The following is a 23,762-nucleotide window of genomic DNA, read 5'->3' on the forward strand; positions in this document are numbered from 1 at the left end:
GCCCAAGCATTCCATCCTTCTAGCACAGCCTTTAGTTATACTCAGGCTTAAACATCTGCAACAGGAGGGAAACAAAAATTCAACCTTGGTCTCCTCTTAAGCAGGTGGCAGAGGCATTCCCAGGTATCACCCACTCAACTTATCAGGAAAGTTCCTGGAGGGCCACTGGCAGCTAGGAGCAATCAGAGTGAGCAACTCCACTAGTGAACAGGCACCACACAGCCTGCCTTGTTCCTGAGTCTTTTTAACTTCCTGTTCCATATCTGGTTCTGCTTATAGCTCATGGTCCTGGGGGTTATCTCATTTTGTGAAACTCTGAACACAACTGGATCACAATCAACTAGCAGTGTAATAATGGTCATCTAGCCTCCCCAGGAGTTCTGGGAACCTTTAATTTGACAGGTGAACTAGTTTGGGTTCTGACTCTCTTCTGAAAATATCCAGGATCAGTAATTGTGAGTCTGCCTTTCGGCTTTTAGAAGGCATATGTGTTGACACCAGGATGCTATAGTTTATATGTTTAAGTTTATAAGTATTTGCCCCCCAAACCCTTTTAAAATTGTAATAACTATTCAGTTAAAACCAAGTAGATTGTTTAAGTGGTCAAGATTAAGATTTTCTTCAATATACTGACAAGTATTATTGCAGATCCATGTAATGTATTTCTTTTTCTTTCTTAAATCCTTTTTTGCATATTTGTAATGTTTTGTGGAAATACATACATACATACATACATACATACACACACATACATACATACATACATACATACATACATACATACATACATACATACATACATACATACATACAAACAATTGGGAAACGCAAAGATTGTGCAATTATTTACTGCACTACCACCTTATAACAAGCCAAAGGAGGAAGCATTTAACAACAGTTGATCAGTACGCAGATGCTTTAGCTTCTAAAGATTTTCTTAACACTGACATAAATGATGGGAAAAGATATACTTCTTTTATTCTCAGCTAAACATACAGTTGCCAGTTCCAGGTTGGAAAATATCTGGAGATGTTGGGAAGTGAAGCATGAAAAGAGTAGAATTTGGGGAACAGAGGGGAGGGACTTCGGTGGAATATAATGTCATAGGCAGATTCCGCATGGGCCAAAAACAGCAGTGTGAAAACAGTGTAAATATGGTGTAAAAGGGTTTAAAACATTGTTAAAAGGGTTTACACCATTTTCATACTGTTTTCACACCACTATTTTTGGCCCATGTGGAATCCACCATAGAGTCCACCTTCCAAACTGACGATTTCCTCCAGGTGAACTGATCTCTGTCACCTGGAAATCAGCTATAATAGTGGATGATCTCTAACTATCACCTGGAGGTTAACAACCCTAGTTAAATGTGGAAGAGGAAGGTCCAATAAAATAGTGGCAATATCTGCAGCAAGCCTTTGTGCTAATGGGATGGAGCCAAGCAGCTCTAACTTCCTTGCCTCTAAAAGCAGCAGGAAATGTTTCTAATATACTCCTTACTAGGGAATAAGTCAGGGGTAGGGAACCTGCGGCTCTCCAGATGTTCAGGAACTACAATTCCCATCAGCCCCTACCAGCATGGCCAATTGGCCATGCTGACAGAGGCTGATGGGAATTGTAGTTCCTGAACATCTGGAGAGCCGCAGGTTCCCTACCCCTGGAATAAGTGCTACAAGATTACACTGGCTTGAAAAGTTATGAACTTGTTCAGTAGTCTTAGGATAAGGCAAAAGCGATTGGCAGCTGTCCCAATCTTGTTCTAAAAAAATCCTGTCTAGTTTTATATAAAAGCTCACAGCTACCATACTAAAACAGCAGTATCAATAGCTTCTAATGCTTCACAGCAACGAGTGGGGCCAGCTTCTGGCATTAGAGCAAAGCTACAAGCCCACCGAATCCTAATACAGTTTTGCAGGATGCACAAGTTCTGTACTGGTCTTTAACTATAATTAATTCATTCATGCACCAGATTAAGCCCATAGTCTCTACATGGGGTGGGTGGGAGGTAATCACTACATGTTTGGCAAATTACAAGTTGTGTGAACATATGTAAAACCCATAATAATATTTTCACCTTAGCCTCCACCTTATTATAAAGATCTGACTCTATTTAATATGAGTTCAAGATTCAAATAGTGTACATTTGGTTTTTAAATTTTCTTTAAGGTATTTAAAATCCAAGTAAAAGAGGCAGTAGCAAAGTTATTTACATGCAACCATTAATTTATCTAGTCACACAAATATTAAAAATTATTTTTATAAATGCTTTGGAATGGATGATAATTGCATAGTCACTATTAGACAGAAGTTAGGCATGGGTTGCTTACTAACAAGCAGATTTGAGCAGGGCATAGAAAACAGGAAACTGCCATGAATATACAGTGCATTGGAACAGAAGGGGGATGTTTGTATGTGAAAAGCTCTATAGCGTAGCAAGACAGAATTTAGTGTTCATTAACTGTACGTAACTGTGGCCACCATTAACAAATGAGTAAGCCTGAAAAGCACATCTGGTCCACTTTTTATTGTCAAAACTACTGACCTAGCGGCAACTCTGTTCATAATTATGTTGTTATTAATGATGTCACTTAAAGGGAGATTGCACATGGAAACCAAATATTTTTGTCTTATTCAAATTTAAGTTGCTTTCTGAAATTCCACTGAATTCACTTGGACTTACTTCTTATATGTTTAAGGATGTCAAACTAGTTACCATTGGATTTATAACAAAAATAATTAAAAACTTTGATCACAATCCACCAGGAAATTCTCATGTGAAAGCCCACTGAAGAAAATAGGAATATAGAATAGCTCTGCAGTGCATTCATCTCCCATTTCTTTCAACGGAATTTGTGCAGAAGATTTTATAGGTGGATTGTGCTAGTTCCTTAGACTCTGACCTCAGCTCAAAAGACCAGGAGGCAGGGCTGGAAAAGACCTCCAATTGAGAACCTGGAGAGGTGTTGCCAGTTTAAATAGACAATACTGGGCTAGATTACAAAGTACAAGCAGCTTTATACATCCTGTTCAGTTTTCTACTTCAGTTGTAGAAGTTGATGGTGTGGTCAAAATCACAGAAATAAAAGAAACAAAAATATGCATGTTTGATGTATATTCTGCTAAAAATAAAATTTAAAAACTGAAATAATATTTTACCAAATGGAAAAGAAAACGAAAAATTAAGTAGAGGAGGAAGTTTTATTTTCAGCTTAGAGGACAGCATTGTAAACAACGAGAGTTTTTAAAAACTATGTACAGCAATTGCAATTTCACAATTATTTTTCTTTAAAAATGTCTAGGTGAATCAATATTTACAGAAACACATAAGAGGTGACTTGGGAGCAGACACAAAACAAATGAGTACAGAATGTAGCTCTTCACTATGGATTTGCATTTTGTATTTAATTGGGGAGGGAGGATAAAATGGCATAATTGTAATCTGCCAATTTCCAAGAAAACTTGATTGAAGAAAGTGTGCAGTGTGCAGGGGCTCTCACTCAGATGTCTCAAATCCCAGCATGCAATTTATCCAAATGGATGTGAAAAATTCACAGCACAATGCTGGACAGTTTTAATGAAGCTTTAGCATATTGGACTTCCAATTAAGTCCAGTTGAAATATGTGATGACTGTGCAGCAACAGAGTTCAGAGGGCTGCTCCCCGAATTTCAGAGGAAAAGAAGTCTTCCAGTTTGAATCCTAAGTGGATGACATTGTACCACCTTTAATGAGCATTACTTATAACCAAATGTATATAGGACTAAGTAGCCACCCTATGTATATTTATGAGGTAACAACTCCCATTGTGATAATGTAGGACTTACTTCCAAGTAAATATGAAAAGGATTTTAAGTGACTTCTACCCATACATGCCATGGACTTTTTAGCATCACCTTGTGAACATACTCACATCAAAAGTTTACATCAGAATGAACTAATTGAGTAACTTACCCCAGGAAAAATACTAAATCCATAGGAATCTAGCATCCTGCTTATCTTATTCTTCCCCATTCCAATGGAACTCTTTCATTGGGGGACACTGATAAATCATTTTTTAAAAAAATAATTGCCCATGGCAATTGTCACAAACTGGTCCTAAGAATCTACAGTGTATAAACAACAGTGGTGGGATCCATCTTATGAATTTTGCTAATTATGACAAAAAAAATAAGATTTTTGATGTATCCATCTGCCCAGCAAAAATGCTGTCAATCAACTCTACTACCGATCTATTGAGTTGATTGAAAGATCATTTGGCAAACAGTTGGGAGTTATGAGATATATTTATCTACAGAGAGTTCTTGTCCTGGAAAAGGGCATTCCCTATCTTACTACTGTAGCCCCTAAAAAGCCATTTCTGAATGTCAGAGTCTCTTTGTGAATGACACAGGGTATTCTGAAGGGTTGCAGCTGGAATGGGATAATCACACAAATCCCTTTCAGGAATTTTGTTCAACCTAGTGCATTGTTCCAATAACTTATTTTGTATTGCTTATAACTTGTCAGAATTATTTTATTGCAAGCTGCTGTTAGTATGAGCATGAATTATCCACTTAAGATGACAGTTTTGCGAAACTCTTTCCATTTTAACAGCTCCATCCAGAGCTGTTGAGTGGCAGATTCCGCCCCACCCACTCCAAAGAGCTTTCTAATGGTGTATGGGTGGCAAGAGGGCTCTGGAATTCACCTAATATCAGCCCCACCCCCAGGACACCCTCAGTACACCGGCGTAGCTCTGGACAGCATGGGCGTGCCAGCAGAGAGCTGGGTGCCGCAGCTGGGTGTCCCAATAGGTTTTCCCTTCCGCCAGCACAAGTGTTCTGGAGAGGGCAAATCCGCTGGCATAAACCTGTGCTGCCTCCAGAGAAGCATTCCCCTCACCCCAGAATGTGCTGTAAAGCACCTAACTCCAGTCACACAAAAAGTCCCAAGGCGCAGAGTGGTAAACTGAAGTACTTTAGTCTAAGCACTACTCATGACCTGAGTTTGATCCTCATGGAAGTGGTTTCAGGTAGCCAGCTCAAGGTTGACTCAGCATTCCAACCTTACGAGGGCAGTGAAATGAACACCCAGCTTGCTGGGGGTAAAGTGTAGACAACCGGAGAAGGCAATGGCAAACCACTCCGTAAACAACATCTGCCTAGTAAATGTCATAATGTAACATCACCCCATGAGTCAGTAATGACCCGAAGCTTGCACACCTTTACCTTTTAACTAATGCCTAAACTTTGTCTGTATTCTGTATTCCTAGCAGCCTGCACGTATAGTCCTTGTAATCTGCTCAGAATTCAGCATTTCTTTTTCAAACTGTTTTGTTCTTTTGTTTTGTTTTTGCCCAGTACAGTACATTAAAATTGGAAACGTTAGTAGACATTCACAAAAATGAGCTAAAACCATTTTTCACTTACCGAATCCACTTTGAAAAAATAAAAACACCCAGCATGTGTACGAATGGCATCTTTAAAGTAAGAGAGAGCAGAATTTATCTTTATTTTCATAACTTTAAAATTATTTTCCTAAGAGTAAATAGTCTTTATCTTACATTAAGCATTTGAAAAAGTCCTCTCTCTGCAAAAATTGCTTTCAAATTTTGAAGTAAAATGCATTTTAAACAAAAATACTGTGCAACATTAGCACTACTTTTCTCTCTTAAATATTGAAATAAATAAAATAACGTCTTTTTTTGCTGTTTTCAGTCTTCTATAGATCAGTTCCAGTTTGACCTGGCTTTATAGACACACGCGCATATATGCACGCGCACACATTTTTAAAAAGGATAATCTCAAATAAGGTAAGCATTTTCTTTGTATTGCACAAGCTTAGGGAATCCCCAAGACTTCTCTGAGCAAGTGCCAGCAGGCGTTCCACAGTCCAGGCTTCTGTGCTGGATCAAACACAGGTATGAAAAGATCGGGCAATGAGAGGAAGATCAAAGCATCTGTTACTCTCAGTTGGCTTCTTTAACAATTTTCTTGAAGGATGATGGATTCGGAATCCAAGTGAGCACAAGCAAGGTAACTGTAGAAGGAAAGCCAACAAAAAATAAAAGTAAAACATCTACTCTCAAAAAAAGCAGGCAGGGTCCCCCACCCCCACCCCCCAATAGCAACAAATGCATCATATGCATGCAACTGGCAACTGAAGGAAATCCCAAAGACCGGCCTTATAACCTGATTTTATTGTCACTGCTCAGAATGTTGATGTGACTTAGCCTCCAAGAATGCACACTGCGCACGTCTCACATATGTAAGAAACCCAAGACATCCCACATATTCAGGATTTGGAGTAAAAGATGTCTTTCTGACAGGCATAAAACTCAACTCGCCAATCTTTGCCAATTAACAACCGTCTATTTCACTTTGCTTTTTTTATTTACCTCTTATAGCACAAACAGTTAATTACCCTTAGAGATATGGAATGCCAAATTTCTCATAGGTTTGCCAACTGTTGGAAGAAAAAATTGAGGTTTAACTGGATGCTATATTCAGGTGATATTATTTAATTCCATGCCAGGGAAAACACTGCCACTTCCCACACATTAAGCCTCTAACCTAACATTTTTTTTCCTCCAGGATGGCTGGCCGTGCTAAATCACGACTGACCAACAGGACTTTATTTGTGTCCACAAACTAGCATGATAAAGTTCCTGTACCTTAAGCAGGTCTGCAGAAGAGGGACATTTCAGCAACAGAAGCTTGGCATGTTACAATGTGGCAGTGAGAAAAACTGTTGCTGAAACTGCAACTGAGAAGACGGCACAGTTTTTGTGCAGTCATTGAAAAGTTGCAGGAGCCCTGTACTAATGTGACAGCTCATCTACCAGGAGTACAGATGAAAGCCAGGAGTCGGACTGAACTTTGCTACTACAACAAAGAACAGTGAAGCTATAGTTTAGGATACAGGAGTTTTCAGCTAAACAGCACTATACGACAAAAGAACTTGGAGCCATATATGGCAATGATAGCAGTATGATTTAATGTTGGGACTTAAGAAAAAACTTGCAGTTTACTCTTGGCCTAAACCATCAGCTACAGGATTAAGTTGGCACCAGCATCTTCATCTATGAGTGCCTAAAAATAGCTATCCTGACAACCTCTCACAAAAGTGCCCTACTACCAGATTCTTATGTACACATACTTCAAAACTGAAGCATTCCCAGAAGGGGCATAATTGAATCTTGAAACCAAGAATAAGGATGACCGATGTTCATATTGTATACCAAACAAATTCATTTTAAAAAACCAAGGAAACTAAAATGCTAGACTGAAAAACCAATCAATACAATATATACATTTTTAAAAACTATTTGAATATTCTTAATATATGCTCTTTATTACAGACTCGATAACCTGGAATGTTTTTAGGATACAATTTTTAGAACAAAAATGTATAATAATGTGTAAACACCAAACCCTAACACAAGTATCCTGGGTTAGGAGCAAGGAAAAAACACCTTTTCACCTTCCAGGGCTTAATGGGCAAGCATCAGTTTTGATGGGCAAACTGTGTACAGAGACTGGGTAAAAACAGTGTGGCTTATCATAACTGTTGTTCATCTAGTGGTCCTCTGTACAGACACATGTGGGATTGCGTCTGTGCAAGGCCAACCACAGGGCATTTTGATAGCAAATTAAGAACTTTAGCCAAATATGGAGTGCTCCCCTCCCACAGCTACATGCCTGGGTTAATTACTTCCTCTGCCCAGGTCATGTGATTAGGGAGGAAGGGGGAATCTCCTTCCCTCCAGATCTTGCTTTGTCACTATGAGGAATCACTACCCAGGCCAGATGACAGCCCACAGTGGGGAAGGTGGGAGGGACATGTGTCTGTGCAGAAGTACACCAGATGAACAACAGTTACAGTAAGGAACACTGTTTTTCATTGTTGTGACCTCTGTACAGCCCCACGTGAGAGAATAGCAAGCTTACTTACTGTGGAGGTGGGTGTCGGTGTTTAATGAACAACAAATTGCAATGCAGCTTGGCCTATACTCCTCTCGGACCTAGCATCGATGTCCAGAGCATAATGCTTGATAAAAGTCAAGGGAGTAGACCATGTACCTGCTCTGCATAGTCATTAAAGTCCAATCTATTCTTAAAAGCCATAGAAGCAGCTAGGGCCCTCAATACCGGGGCCAGTTGGCAATTATCTCTGAAGCAAACAAATCTATGTCTGGTTGTGGTGGGTTTTCCAGATGTGTGGCTGTGGTTTGGTGGATCTTGTTCCTAATATTTCGCTTGCATCTGTGGCTGGCATCGTCAGAGGTGTATCACAGAGGGAAGTCTGTTACACAAAGTTATTAATTTTTGGAGAAGGGGTTATATTTCAAGCATCCTCCCAAAATCCCGAAAAATCATGCTAGGGCTTATTTTCAGGGTAGGTCTTATTTTTGGTGAAACCAGGTAGATAAAGAAAAGAACTAGAAAAACTGGCCAAAGCTGTCCACAGACAACCCTGTAGACCTCAACAAATCTCACCTATACTCCTCACAGCGGCAAAGGAAAATTTGGAGGGAGGGAGTGCGCCCCTCCTCCCTATTCACATGACCCGGGCGAAGGAAGAAGTTAGCCCAGGCATCTGGCTTGGGGAGGTAAGCACTCCATATTTGACTAAAGGTCTTAATTTGCTATCAAAATGCTCCATGGTTGGCCCTGCACATGCACAGTCCCACATGGGATTGTATAGAGCGTTGACAATGGAATTGTATGGCCTTGACAATGAACCACAAGTTCTTCCCATCCTACTGCCCTGTTCTGAATTGGAAGACTGCATTCTGTTCACCAGATCTCCCACATTATATCAGTTTTGGCCCTCAAGTATGTTTAAACCCACTGATTTCTATGTGTCCAACTCTAAGGTGGATTGTAATATCTGACCATGATTCTTGGGTTTTCACATCACAGTTGCCAGATTATATTCTGTGCAAAACACTGTAGATACAAAGAAGATACTCTGTTCTCGGTTTCAAATCCATAATCAGTACTGTCTGGAGAAAGGATCAGAAAATCTTACTTAATATGTTAAGAAAGAATGCTTATCTCTGTTTATTTCTGCCACTGGTAAATTAACAGTCATCACAACTCACAATCTGCTGCATAAGGGTTTCCATTTTTTAGAAGATCATTTATCTTTCCTTCAATTCTCTAGTATCACAAAGTAACAGAGCAGTGAAAGAAATATTTTAATTAAATGATGTAATTTCTTCATTTAAAACGTAATCTCCATATGTTCAAGAACAATGACATGATGAACAGAACAAGGTTTATCGTGTAGGCTGGTTGAAATAATTCATTTCTATAACCAACAGATAACAGGGGTAGACTTTTATAGAAATAAGCACAGGTCCCCCAGAACCATGCCTAAGACTAATTCAGATTCTGGATTATTAATTTTGTTTTGTCACAGCCTCTTATGATAATGAAAAGAATTTACCAGATTAGAACATGATAGGATGCACAGAAGGCACGGACGGTCTCCCTGCACAGGCTGTGCTTGCCCACAATCTGCTCAGCTCCAGGCATTAGAATGATGATGATTTGCTGTATCTATGGAACTACAACTAGAGGCTAGAAAATGGCTAACTTGAGCAACTATTAACAGTTAGCAAATAGATGGGAGTAGGGGATGACTGGGGCTCACATCAAGGGGAGTATTCTACAAACAAACGACAGAACATCTAATTTTAAAGGATTTCAAGTTGGCTGGAGTATGGTTGCAGCAGCTGGGACATTTGTAGCCATTAATGTTTTATCAAGTGGGGTTGAAAATATTGTGAGATATGTGGTGTTCACAGAGGATTATTATCCATCTGTCTGTACATTGCTGGTGTATCAGGCGATGTTCCTGTGACAACATTGCTCTGTGAGGGGGCAGCTCATCTCCTGGAATTAAGCACTGGCAAAACTGGATTATTTCAGCACTAGCCTTGGCACCTTCTCCCTGAACAACTGTGCTGCAAAAGAAGGGGCAGGAAAAGTTGCTGGTAAGGGCAGTGGGTTCGACAGTGAAATAAGCTGCCTCAGAGTGTGGTGGAGTCTCCTTCTTTGGTGGCTGGATGGCCATCTGCCAAGGGTGCTTTGATGGTGTATTACTGCATGGCAGGGCTTGGACTTGATGACCCTTGTGGTCTCTTCCAACTCAATGATTCTATGATTTTCTGTGTTTTTAAGTTCTGCATTATTCATTATCTAATATATAATCTATCTGCTTAGAAGCAAAGACTAAGGCTTTGACCACAGTTTCTCTGTAAGAGCTGGATTTTATAAAATGGGAAACAGAATAAGGTTTCTCTGCTCCAAAAAGATAGATGCTGCTTTCACTGTCTAGTTGCTGTATCCTAGCTCCATCGTCTCACTCCTATGCTTGTCGTATTAAATACTGAACTTTTGCCTCCAAACAGCAGCCCCTTATCAATATTTATTGCTAGTAAAGCACCGATAAGTGCAGAAAAGGGCAACCATAATGATCAGATAACTGGAGCATCTTTGCTGAGAGGAAAGGCTAAAGAATTTGGGACTTCAAGTTCACAGAAAAGAAGACAAAAGGGAAGACAGGCCAGATGTTTATAACATTATGTACCTGTGGAGAAGTAGGTAGAGATAAAGGACTTCATTATTTGTCATTTTTCAAAGGACTAGAATTCAGAAGCAACTTGTGAAGTTCATGGATAGTAGATTAAGGACAGACAAAAGGAAAACATTTGACACAATCTATCTATCTATATATAAAGCTAACCATGAGTTTGTTACTCATGCCCTAACATGGAAATGGCTAGACGGATCACCCCCAAATTTAGACACTGCATGGCCTCCCATTGCGGGCATGTTTTCGGATCTTCACCGGGCTCACAGGTCACCCCGGAGCCCCATAAAAGGCCCGTTTCCCCAAACCCACAGCGGACCAATGAGGGGCCACCATGCTGAGGGGTCATGGCTTGGCCACCTTCGCAGCAGTGTGCATGCACACTGCTGCCAGAATCCCCAAGAAACACACTAGGACAGGAAGGAGGAGCGTTCCAAGCCAAGCTGTTTGGAAAAGCCAATACGCCTCTCCCCTTCCTCCTCCCTTCCCTGCCTACCTCCCCACAGTGAGCCGCAGCGAAGCCACAGACTGGTTTCCAAGGTCCACCTAGAAAAGGAAGGGAACAAGTGGCTGCGTCCTCCTGGAGGGGAAGAGCAGTTAAGTTAAATAGGGAGGTCCGCAGTCTCTCGCTTTCCTCATAGCTTCCCTGTGTGGACTGCCGGTGGCAACCCGCTTGCGCGGAGGGGCGTTATGAACAACCAAGCAGGCCCCCGTCAGGGAACGAGGAGGTACTCTCAGCCACACCAGTGGCTCCAAAACTCACAGGGAGAGGAAGGAAGAGCGTTCCCACCCAAATGGTCCGACACGGCCGTTACGCCTCTCCCCTTCCTCTCCCTTCCTTTCAGACCTCACTGCCCGCAGCCACAGCAAAGCGTGGCCGGGCCCACTAGTGCACAATACACTTGTGGGATTTGCTGCCTTGTGGGATTTACTGCCTCAGAGTACAGTGGTGGTCATTAGCACAGATATATTTCTAAAAGAATTAGACAAATTCATGGGCAAAAGGTTCATCAAGACTACTGGCCATGATGGCTAAACAGATTGGCAGCATACCTCTGAATTCCAGTTGCTTATGAAGCAACAACATGGAGTGTCTGTATCCATTTTGTGAGACTTCTGGGCATCTGGTTGACCAGTGCAGCAAAACATGGTGCTAAAGAAGGGACCTTTGACTCTTGAAAGCTTATACCCCTAAAATCACTCACAGCAGCATTCACTAGCAATTTGATAACTTGTCTATAAGTTTTCCAACACTTAAGGGCATCTCATATATGATGCAAAACAAAAAATCAAATAAGAACAAAAATATATTATAAGATTCCTTTTTAAATTGTGTATGCCTTCTTGACCTTTGATGCTAGTGAAAATTCAGAAAGCTATCATTTGTCTGGCTATCCAACAATTTACTGATACCATAACTACCATACATTTACTGATATAAAATAAGGAACTCATATTATGGGCTATGTAACCCTAGAGTAATAAAATCCTAGGGTGCAAAATAGGGGTATTGCAAATAATGGCAGATGGCTTTAGTGGGATGTTGTCTCTATCCATGCAGCAGTCACCTCCAGGTTAGATTAATGTAACTCACTCTATGCAAGTCTGCCCTTGAGACTGATCCAGAAACTAACACTGGTCCAGAATGTGGCGGCAAGACTCCTCATCGGAACAGCAGTGAGGTGGCACATAACACCTGTGCTATGCCGGCTGCACCTGTTACCAGTTTAATTCTGGATCGTGTTCAAGATTTCAGTTTTGACTTTCAAGGCCCTGAGTGATCTGGGGCCTCCATATCTTCTAAACCGCATTTCTCCATAGTGCCCAAGGAGGATGCGTTCCATCCTCCAACATTAATCCTCTGGCAGTCCCTTGCCACAAAGACATTAGGTTGGCCTCAACCAGGGACAGGACTTTTTTGGCTCTGGTTCCAGCCTGGTGGAACTTTCTGTCAGCCAACACCAGGGCCCTGCGGGACCTTAAAAAGTTCCGCATGGCTTGCAAGATGAAGATGTTTCACTGGACAGGATGGACAAACAGTCAAGGTGGGGAAGAGGTATAGTAAAGGCTATATAAAATATTGCTGTTTTACTTGCCATCAAGAGATCTTAGACTTAGCTTTTAGTCTTATTAATCTATTGTATTTTATTGTTTTAATATGTCTTAAACTTTGTAAGCCACCCTGAGCGAGAATGGGCAGGATATAAATTTAATAAAATAAATAAATAGTTGTAATTCTGAAAGATCCCCAGGTTCTTCCTGGAAGTTAGCAACCCTACACCAAGAATGACATCTTCAGACAGAACAACATTTGGAAACAATAACCGAAAACCTTTCCCCAAGTATATTTAAATCATTTCTTCTTAAATAACTTAAATAAACAAATTGTCTCATCTGGTGTAGATGATAAAATGCCTGGTAACTCACCTGGCATTTTATCATCCCTGCCACATGAGACAATTGGCACCTTACTTGTCCTAAACCCACCTTGCCACAATGATCCATGCAATGGTCACCTCTAGATTAGATTATTGTATCCCGCTACCCTTTGGCTTTCTCCGGAGGCTCCAGCTGGTGTAGAATGAAGCAGCACGAGTCCTTACAAGGACCCTGTGGCTTGCTCAGATTCAACCAGTGATTTGCCAATGGCATTGGCTCCGGGTGGAGTACCAGATCAGATACAAGGTTCTGGTACTTACCTTCAAAGCCCTAAACAGAGCCCCTCGGGGATGGGGCGGTATAAAAGCTGAAACAATAAATAAAAAAATAAATAAAATAAACAATTTGGGGCCAACGTACCTACGGGACTGTCTCTTCCAATATGTCCCCCAAAGATCGCTATGATGTGCAAGCCCAAATCTACTGGTGATCCCTGGCCCAAAAGACATTTAGCTAGCCTCAACCAGGATAAGGGGTTTTATCGACTTTGGCCCCAACCTGATGGAATGCTCTGCCCAGTGAGACCAGAGCCCTGAGAGCAGTTCCGCGAGGCCTGTAAGATAGAGCTGTTCTACCAGGTATATTGTTAAAGGGGCTACTGTTTTTCATCAGTCTGGCATCCTCTCTTTTCCCCCTCCCTGGTACAACTTATCAGCACCATAAAGTTTAGAAGGTATTAACATTTTAAATACATTAAATATTTTTAAACATTTTACATGATTTCAATGTTTTAAAAGCATTTATATCATTATTAAATGTTTATATTGATTGATTATACTTTCAATGGTTTTATCATGCATTATAGAAACGTTGTAAGTTGCCCTGGGCCCATTGGGGAAAGGCAGAATACAAAACCAATAAGGGGGGGGCATACAAACAGCTGCTGGTCTGTAGGGTAGGGTTAGGGTTGGGAATGGGGGTTATTTTAATGTGATTTTTATAGCTGTTCTAATTATTATAGTTGATCCATGATGCTTTCACTGTGGTTTTTATTTTATTTTTTTTTATTTTTGTAAGCCACCTAGAGACACTAGTATGAGGTAGGGTGTACATATCACAAAATAAATAAACAAATAAAATTATATCAAATTAAGAATGACTTAGCATATCAGATGTCCAATATTTTTAAAATCACATGAAATACCCAGTATTACTGCTCCTATGCAGATATAATGCTCAATTAGGTTTTGTGTTCCTTATGGTTACACTTAAATCTGAATACCTAGGACATTTTTAAGGATTGGCCTCAAATGAGGAAGTGTATAACCATGCTTTGAAGCTAGTTTGTAAACTACAGTTGGCATTACATATAGTTACATATTTATATTATTAAGTTTGGAATAAGTTAAGGAAATTTTCCCTCCTTATGCGTCACTCTGATTGGAAGGTAACAAGCAGGCTTTACAAGTATCTCCACACATTTTCCAGGGGAAGAACTTAACCCTGTACATGTACTTAACCACAATTTAAGCAACATACAATGGTTGGAGCTAACTACACACTCAGCGGTGGGATTCAGGGGGTTCCGAAAGTTCTGTAGAACCTGTTGTTAAAATTTCCTTTTTCACTTTTTTAATACTTACAATATTTTTATTAAGCATTAATATTTTTAAATACTTAAAATAAAAAAGTGATATTAAAAATATTTTTAAATACTTTTAAACAGTCATTATTTGAATCCCACCACCATCGGAACCTGTTGTTAAAATATTTGAATCCCACCATCTGCCATGGGTCCTACTGTGTAGCAACAATGATGAACCATTAGGAACTAATATAAAGTACAGACACTTCACACAAAATGAAATATATTTAATTTTGAAACATACCTTTTTGATTCTGTGGCTCAACTCATTGCTGGTAGAACAGCAAATGAGAGAGGGTTTCTGTCTTCTCTATTGCCCATTGAAGATTAGTGAGTATTGCTTTGGTTTATTTCAAGAAGAGCTATCAAAAATAAGACTAAAAGGGTTTGTTTCTTAAGTAAAATAAAAGAAAAACGAGGTATTTTTTTCTTTTCATTTCTTCAAAGATTCACAGCCTTTGTTTCATCTTTGCAGACTCTGTGACTTGACAGTTATATTCCATCCTGCGCTTGGAATCTCCTTTCCACAATGTCGGTGAGGAAGACGGGGACCAGGGAAAAGAAAAACAGTGCCTAGTAAAAAGATGCCAAGGTAAGAGAGATGAGGCATTCTTTAATGAGTAAAAATACGTCCACGGGAAGGAAGCAGGAAATTCCGCAGTTTTATGGTCTTTGTTGCTTTTTTCAAACTGTTAAATGTGAGGATAGCAGGAGTACAAAATGGGAAGTCACAAACTCCAGTGTGCTACAGTAAATGCAAACTTTTCACAGTGCAAAAGTCACACTGACAAGGGTATCCTTTGTATCTGGAACAATCCATCCCATAACAGGTTGACTTTCTGAATGGTCAGATTAACAAGTAGACTTCATTGCTTTTTTTCTTGCCCCTTTTCTTAATTTCAAAGGTCTTTTTTCTTATATATAGAATATATAAATAAATATTTCAAAACACTATTTGAGGTGAATTTCTGGCATTTAACCATTCTGTATTTTTCATAGTTGAGATGTATATATTAATAGCTGAGAAAATTAGCTCTCCTGTACTTTTTTAGGACATCCACCGCAGATTTCCAAAGACAAAAAGGGGTGGGGCAGGGGGAGGAAGGAGAACAATATAATAATAATTAAAAAATCAAATAACCCAAACTTTATTTCCAAAGAATCTGCTCAAGTTTTAGCCTGTTGTGCTTCCACTGTACATACCCAAAGGTTAAAATTGATCTAATTAAAAATGCAAAAAGAATGACAAGAGAAAAAGTAGCAAAAAAGGGCAGGATGTTGCTCTTAGAGTTTGTAAGGGATTCGTTATTTTAGCAGCCGCCCTTTTTGTTTGCTGAAGGGGAGCTGCTGCTCTGGTTTGAGAGAGGCTCTTCAGAATCATCCTCGTCAAAGCCATGAAAAGTGGAGGTGTCGCTTTCAGATGTGGAACCGAACAAGTCCTCCGTGGTGTGTGCCGCCACCGCTTCTTCCTTCCTGCTTTCTCTTCCCAAATGAGCTGACATGTATGATGAATATATCAGCACATGGGTTAAGCAATAGGCATCACAATTAATTTCATTATTAGCACTATTATCATTAATAATTCAGACTAGGGAAATCAAATATTTAAAATGGTTCAGGTCAATACCAAAATAGCAACCACAATAAAGGAAGTAAACATAGTGTTTGCATTTGAAAGGGTTAAAAAAATTACACCATCGTAGATGCCCATAAGCTAAGGCAGCAAAAGGGTTAATACTGTTTTCCTCTCTTTAAAACACACAGAAAACATTTTCCATCATTTTTAGCAGTTTTAAAGATTTCAAAATTTGTATAGTAATGACAACCTGTTAAAAGCATGAGGTGCAATTATTGTCCTTCATTTTGGCATAAACTGTCCTGAATTTACTACTTGAGAGTAACAACCCACTCCCTAAGTTTTCCAATGACCTTAAAAAAACTCATCATGCTATCTTCCTGCACCTGTCCCCCCCAAGTGGTGTGGTTCCTTTGCAAAACAAAGCAGAAAATTTAAATGCTACATAATAATAAATATTACTTCACAATGTGGAAAAATCCCTCTTAACAAACAATATGAACAAAATGTGCCACAGGTGAACTGCAAACATTTAACAGAAAGAAAGAACTTAAAAAAGAATATATTATAAATATGTAATTTTTATATACTTTGGAATATTTTTATATTCCTAGATACCTTGAAAAGTGAATTTTTTTAAAAAAAAACCATTCTTTGTTGTTCAGTGGTTGATGTCAAATAAATGAAATTGTTATATAGGAAATTATATACAAAATCAAATAATAGTCTCAAAGATAGAAACAAATGCAATTTAAGAACACTTAACATGTTATTGGGCATGCACAGAACATCCTGACAGAAGCTGATACAGCTTTTTTTTCCTTGTAAAGGAAATTTCTTCAAATAGCAAAATTAATAAAGTTTCCAATCAGAATCAGGAGATTTGACGTATGTTGTATGCACAGATCTTTCTTAGAAATGGCCTGTTCAACAATGGCCTGTTTTCCCCCCTTCTTATGGTTGCTCATAGAAAAATCAGATGTTGTCTGCTAGCCTACTATATGCTACAGTTCCAAAGCTTATTTATAAAATTAGGGTTTCTGTGGCAATTCTGATTATCAAGTGGCAAATCAGAAAAACAGAAATATGAGATAAACTTTTGAAACCAAGCGTGTGTGCAAAGTGGAATATGTTAACGATTAAATTTGCCTAGAAAATGCTACCCATGACTAACAGCAATCATTAGCCAAAAACAGCGCAGCCAAAGTTAATTGTCTCTTTGTAATGAGTGAAAACAAACAAACAAGCCACAAGAAAACATTCTGCTACCACTAGCACAGATCTGACAAAGGAGAGAATGTGACACAGTGCTTTTGATGAAAGGTCTATGATAATTTTTGGAGAAGGATCAGCATTACGTTAATATCAGAAAGAAAAAGGAGAATGGCATTCACCACATTATTAATTTCCCATTATAAACCAACAAAATAGGTTCCATATTTCATGGAATTTTTGTTACTATGGGTATGTTACAGGTATCTGTCACATCCTCTTCACACTTCTATGCAAGCTACTCTGTACATGAGAATTTTCTGTCACTGATACAAACGTATCCACATTCCTCCTAAGAATGGAGAGCACTGACAGGAGCTCTGCATGCGCAAAACCATGTGAGTAGTGGAATGACTGGATGAACTCCTTAGTTTAACCCATGGCTTTGTACCTCCTAATCCCCCATCATAAACACTAAGTTAAAAATCTAATGTACTATAGTCAAGTACCAACTTTAGCCCTTTAGAAAACAGTCACCAGACTGGGCCGTTTCATTCCTACTTCCAACACAACAACAAAGAAATAAAACCAGGGCAAGACAAAAATTATATAAATTACAGTTTTCCACAAAAAAGACAGAATGAGATTAAAATAAACATTGAAAAAAACTCTTCAAAAGTTACACTTCGGGGAACAATGTTTGAAGACTTCCTCATTCCTACCCCACAAGTTCCTCTTTTCTCCTATAACTACTGGAAATATCATCCACAGTTTCAAAATCTGAATAGTATTTTACATTTGTAATTACAGCATAAAGCAAACCCTCTATTAAAAAGGATATAGAATTTTCTCTCTTAATTTAAATAGGCCCATCTCAGATACATATGACCTTTCATTTCTAATAATAAATTCCATTACTAGCATTTTTACATATATAATTCAGAATTATGCTCTGATATGTAACCAATCTAGTCACTCAAAACAAAAATATGAATAATCAGTTCACACTCCAGAAGCATGAGAAAAGGGAGTCATATATATTCACTATTCGCAGAAAGTTGAATCAGGAATCACCTACCAGAGCGCCCACAATCTGAACATGAGACAAGTTCTTCTGGTCGGCCACTTTTTTTATTCATATTAGATCCTCCGAGACAGAAATCACAGTAGTTATTGGAAATGATGATCCCATCTGGTCCTTTCTGGGCTGCAGACAAAGGACATACTTGTTTGCCAAAGAACATACAATATGTAACTTTCATTCACATTTTCATACTTGCAATGTGTACTTGAATACTGCATTTGCAAAGAATAATGGAAATAAATGAACAATGGGAAAAAAACACACTAAAAATGGTCCATACATGAATTTCGGTAGCCCTTGCTCTCTGGCTGAAAAGCAAAATTTGGTTCTAGCCTGAGTTCCAAACTATAGCTGATTATATTTTAAGGATAATTTTCCCACCAAATGTCCAAAAATAATTTTAACAATGGCTCTTAGTCCATCACTTAAGAGATGACTGCAAAGATTCTGGTCGTTTCCCCACTTACCTGGATGAGTGGTTGCTGCGCGCTACTCCCAGTGCGCGCCATTTCTGATGCGCGCCCAGACTTCCCCACGACCCCGCGCTCTGAGCGGGGTCATCAAAAGGCACCATTTCAAAAGGCGCCAGGAATGTCGCGCGCTGAGGAGGCGCGACAGCGGCAGCATCGGGGCGGCTGCATTGTCGCCACCCCTGTAATGGGGAGTGCCGGGGAACCCCGCACTATTTGGGGAGAGTAGCGCGCAGCAGCAGGTAAGTGGGGACATGCTCATAGTCCTATTATGCACTTGTAGTCTGCCCCATGATCCTTTGGGTCAGATTTTCCATTGCACACAGGTGCCCACCATCCCAAACTAACTGCACCATAGATCCAATAATCTGTGTAGTTGCTGAAAGCATGGAAAGTCCTTTTTTTTTTCTCTGCCTGCAAGGAAAGCGAAGCAAAACAGCATCTGTTTACCTTGCTCAGCTCCTCTCCACCTTCCTGTGCCCATGCAGGAGCAGTTCCTCCACTCCTTGGCAGGCATTTCCGGAGGAACAGTGAGCCTTCTTTTTCAAATAGGTTTATGCTAGCATTCTCTTGCAGAAGCAATAAAACATTAAAAGATGCCATTCAACCAGTCAGCCTAGGAATGACTCGGAAGCAGGGGAAGGCTCAAAGGTGTAGCACCAATGGGGTGGGATACAACACCACAGGCGGAGTCGCAGTGGAGGCATGGCCAGGCTGTGGAGGGGATGTGGCAGGGGCATTCCGGGGTTGCACAGAGTGGGCGCCACTGCAGCAGGGGCATAGAATGTGCATGCACCCCGAGCAGAGTTTCCCCTCACTCCACCTCTGGGCAGGCTAAAGTGCAGTTTAGTTCAGAGCAGTCTGTGGGGTCTCCTCATATGTAAACAGAAACACAGGGAGATCCCACAGCAGAGCAAACTGTCTTGGGGTAAAGAAGGCATGCATAAAAAGCCATAGTTCAACAATGCAGTGGAAAGGATTACCAGTGTAGAACAGGAGTGGGACAGAAAGTGCTAGACTTCTAACGGCGCGCAAGTTGTTTTATTCAATAAGGACATATCTTTTGAGGGATAGTAGAAGGTACATTGGAGTCTTGACAAGGGGCCAGGGCTTCAGCCATTAGGTCTTGTCCTTGGAGCGCAGTAAACAGACACTTGTCTAAACAGGTAAGGGGAGCACTTTTTTGGTTGAGAAATTCTAACAGGAGGCCCTGTACCACTTAACTGGTAAATATGGCTGGTGGGGGAGTTGCTGCAGTGACTTGCAGCAGCTGTGGAATGTTTGTTTTTTTGCCGGAGGATGCGTAAAGCTACAACTGCAGCAAGTGCAAGTTGGTTGCTCTCTTAGAAGAGAAGGTCCAGCAGCTTGAGGCGCAAGTATCCAAGCTTCAAGACATTAGGAAAAAGGAAGATTTTATCGACACAGTGGAGCTGATGGTACTGGGTGAGGGACGCATTGGGGATCTCTCTGAGGAAGATGGAAGCTCTCAAACGCTGGAGGTGGGCAACTGGAAAAATGTGACACAAAGAAGTAGAGTGACTAGGGAGCATTCTTTGAGCTTAAATCTACAAAATTGATTTGAAATTCTCTCCCTTCTCAGCAAGGATAAGGAAGACACTCAGGAGCAACCAAGTCAGACCTCAGAGAATGGGCAAGCAATAGAAGGTTCAGCCCACAAAATGTCCCCTGAAAAACATCAGAGGAGAGGAGATGTGTAGTCGTGGTTGGGGACTCCCTGCTGAGGGGAACGGAAGCCATGATTTACAGGCCTGATAAGACGTCACGAGAGGTATGCTGTCTCCCTAGGGCAAAAATCTGTGATGTCACTGAGCGACTGACAAGACTTGTTAAGCCCACTGACCATTATTCCTTCCTTTTGATCCACATGGGGACAAATGACACAGGAAGACGTAGTGGTTTCATTAAGAGAGACTGCTGGCAAGGGATGGGTTGCACCTCACGCCTCTAGGAAGAAACATTTTTCCCAGGAGGCTCACAAACCTGATTAAAAGGGCTTTAAACTGAGTTAAGTTGGGGAGGGAGATAGTATTCAAACAGATAGGATTTCAACAAATAATAGTGATGGTAGTTCAAATATTATAGACAGAACTGAGCGAATAGGTCAAGAAGCCAACAGCGGGAGGGAAAAAACTTAAAGAACCAGCCAGAGGAAATGCACCATGGCCTTCGATGTCGCTACACCAATGCACAGAGTATGGGAAATAAACAAGATGAACTCTTAACACAGCAACCTGGTGGGATGAGTCTCATGATTGGAACATAAGAATTGAAGGGCATAATCTATTTCAGAGAACCAGATCAAATAGGAAAGGAGGACTAGCATTATATGTAAAAGATTATTACAGCTGTGAGCAGGTCCATGACTTAAATCCTCCAAGCCAGGTTGAGAACATTTGGGTGAAAATTAAAGGTGAGAGAAATAACACTGATCTCATTGTGGGGTCTACTATAGACCCCCATGCCAATCTGAAGAGATGGATGCTGCATTCTTGGAACAGATGACCAAACTTACACAAAGAAGAGAAATGGGAGTAATGGGAGATTTCAATTATCCAGATATTTGCTTGGAGTCAAACTCTTCCATGACAATCAGGTCCAACAAATTTCTCACTTGCCTTGCAAACAATTTCATGGTCCAGAAGGTGGAAGAAGCAACAAGGGGAATGCCTATTTTAGATCTACTCCTAACCAATAATGATGACCTGATTAGTGAAGTGGAAGTGGTAGGATCCTTAGGTAGAAGTGATCATGCTCTCCTGGAGTTTGTTATACAGTGGAAAGGAGGTGCTAAGCATAGTCATACACACATTCTAGATTTTAAGAAAGCAGATTTCAGTAAGTTTAGGAATCTACTGAGAGTGATCCCAGGGTCAAAAATACTAAAAGAGAAGGGAGTTCATGATGGCTGGGAGTTTCTTAAAAGTGAGATCTTGAGGGCACAATTTCAAACAGTTCCAATGTGGAGGAAAAATGGGAGGTGACTAAGGAAACCAGGGAGGTGTCTCAGGAAACCAGGATGAGCTAAGATTTAAAAAGGATATGAACAAGAAATGGAAAAGGGGAGAAATCACCAAAGAGAAATTCAAACAAATAAGCAGGATGTGTAGGGAGAAAGTCAGAAAAGCTAAAGCTCACAATGAGCCGAGGCTTGTCAGAGAGGTTAAAAACAACAAAAAAGGCTTTAATGGTTATGTCTGTAGCAAAAGGAAGAAAAATGATAGGAGCTAATAGGAGATGGGATACACATTTGAGGGTTCATAACTTTGGCCCCCCCATGAACCAAACTTCACCAAACCTGGGTGGTATCATCAGGAGGGTCTCCTAAAGACACTCTGAAATTTTGGGGCTGCTAGCTTAACAACTGCACCCCTGACAGCAGGCACCTCCCCCCCCCCCCCCAGGGGCAGGCCTAGATGTCTTCACTAGAAACATGCTGCAGTGATTATGTTGGAACCTGGATGAAAAGGTGCCGATTCTTTTGAAACTTGGTTGTATCTAGATTAAATTTTCAGTGGGAATTCAGCCAGAGTGGCAGCACCTCTCTGGGGTCTTTGGTAGAGGTCTTTCACTTCAATTACTACTTCATTCTTTAAGCTGGAGATGCCAAGGATTGAACCAAGAATCTTCTGTATAGCAAGCTGATACTCTACCACTATGCCACAGTGCTTGCCTTATTCTTTGAGACATTCGCAGACAATGCTAAAGGGGGAGGGGGACATGCAAAATCATAGATTATGGGTCTCTTGAAGAATTCCTCTCACAGAAGCTGAAAGTGTTACCTGCTGAATAAGCAAATGAGCTTTCTGAACATTTTTTTGCCCTACTGTCTCATGAATATAAAATATAGTTTGTCCCTACAGAACCTTCTTTGCTCCCCAACCCCTCTGTATTCTTGTAATGCCTTGTAGTTATATATCTCCAGGTGCAAATGCTGCAACAGAGCACTGAGTTGAAAGGGGTGGGGACTGGAGTTTGGAGCATATTTTAAACTGAAGCTATACTGGACCCTAATTCAACCATCTGAGGTTGAATTTTTTTTTTTCATTCTTAAAAATATTTGTATCCTCAAGGCTAGGGGGAAAATTTGCACCAAGGTTTGTGAGTAGCAATCAAGATGGTCAAATGCTGTTAATGTGAAAAGGGGTATTGAAATGATTAATGACAAAGGGATGCAGCGGGAGATCTCTGTTGCCTGGACAATAAGCCTCTATTGTCCTTTATGCTGACAGTTCAGGTAAAAAAAGAGAAGAGAGCACAGTGAATTAAACAGAGCCCAGGTATGTTGGATTTGAGAAAATTAAAGTCTTTGTTTGTGGCCTTGGCCAAAAGCTTCCCAGTGCTGCATCCCTGAGCTTTCTTCTTTACTCTTCAAATCTGTGTGCAGAATTTGGCTTCACCAGTTCACATATTTTTCAGCCTGCATCCCTCGGAGGGATGGCTGACATACTATCTGAACCTACAGGGTAAGTGGCACTGAGCTTCCCTCACATTCCTTTCCCCCCTACTGCTGACAGAGCTCATCTCTCTGCAGGTCTGACATGTTTCCATGACAACCAGAATCCTAGGCTGTTGCTGCCTCTGGTCTTGCCACCTGTTATTACTCCATCTCTCAAGTGTAAAGAACTGATTTGTGACCTCTTATTTTTCTGTTCAAAAGCAACTTTGCAAGCAATAGATAGATTCAAGAAATTAGAATTTTTTTTTTAAAAAAAACCCTAACTAATAAATGGAAAGAGAAGAGCAGGGAGAAAAAACAGCGTAAGAAGATGTGCTTCTGGAAGTGCCTTGTGCTAAT

At 40.4% G+C, this 23,762-nt stretch overlaps 1 protein-coding gene across 3 annotated transcripts in view; it reads right to left on the reverse strand.

Annotated features, from left to right (window-relative positions):
- DPF3 (double PHD fingers 3) overlaps positions 1-23,762 on the reverse strand; it is a 218,312-nt gene that overhangs the window by 21,002 nt on the left and 173,548 nt on the right. The window contains exons 8-10 of one of the 3 annotated variants that reach the window (XR_007243486.1): positions 18,471-18,599; positions 14,849-16,099; positions 3,185-6,017 (exon numbers count right to left, since the gene is read on the reverse strand). Coding sequence is in view for 1 of the 3 variants with exons in the window: in XM_048484073.1 (XP_048340030.1) it covers positions 18,471-18,599 (129 nt within the window). In the remaining 2 variants the exon portion in view is untranslated. Of the gene's footprint in view, positions 1-3,184; positions 6,018-14,848; positions 16,100-18,470; positions 18,600-23,762 lie in introns of those variants that run through there. The other 2 variants (XR_007243487.1, XM_048484073.1) reach the window with 2 other exon arrangements.

The sequence above is a fragment of the Sphaerodactylus townsendi genome, linkage group LG02 (assembly GCF_021028975.2).
Source record: "Sphaerodactylus townsendi isolate TG3544 linkage group LG02, MPM_Stown_v2.3, whole genome shotgun sequence".
In the NCBI taxonomy this organism is placed as follows: Eukaryota; Metazoa; Chordata; class Lepidosauria; order Squamata; family Sphaerodactylidae; genus Sphaerodactylus; species Sphaerodactylus townsendi.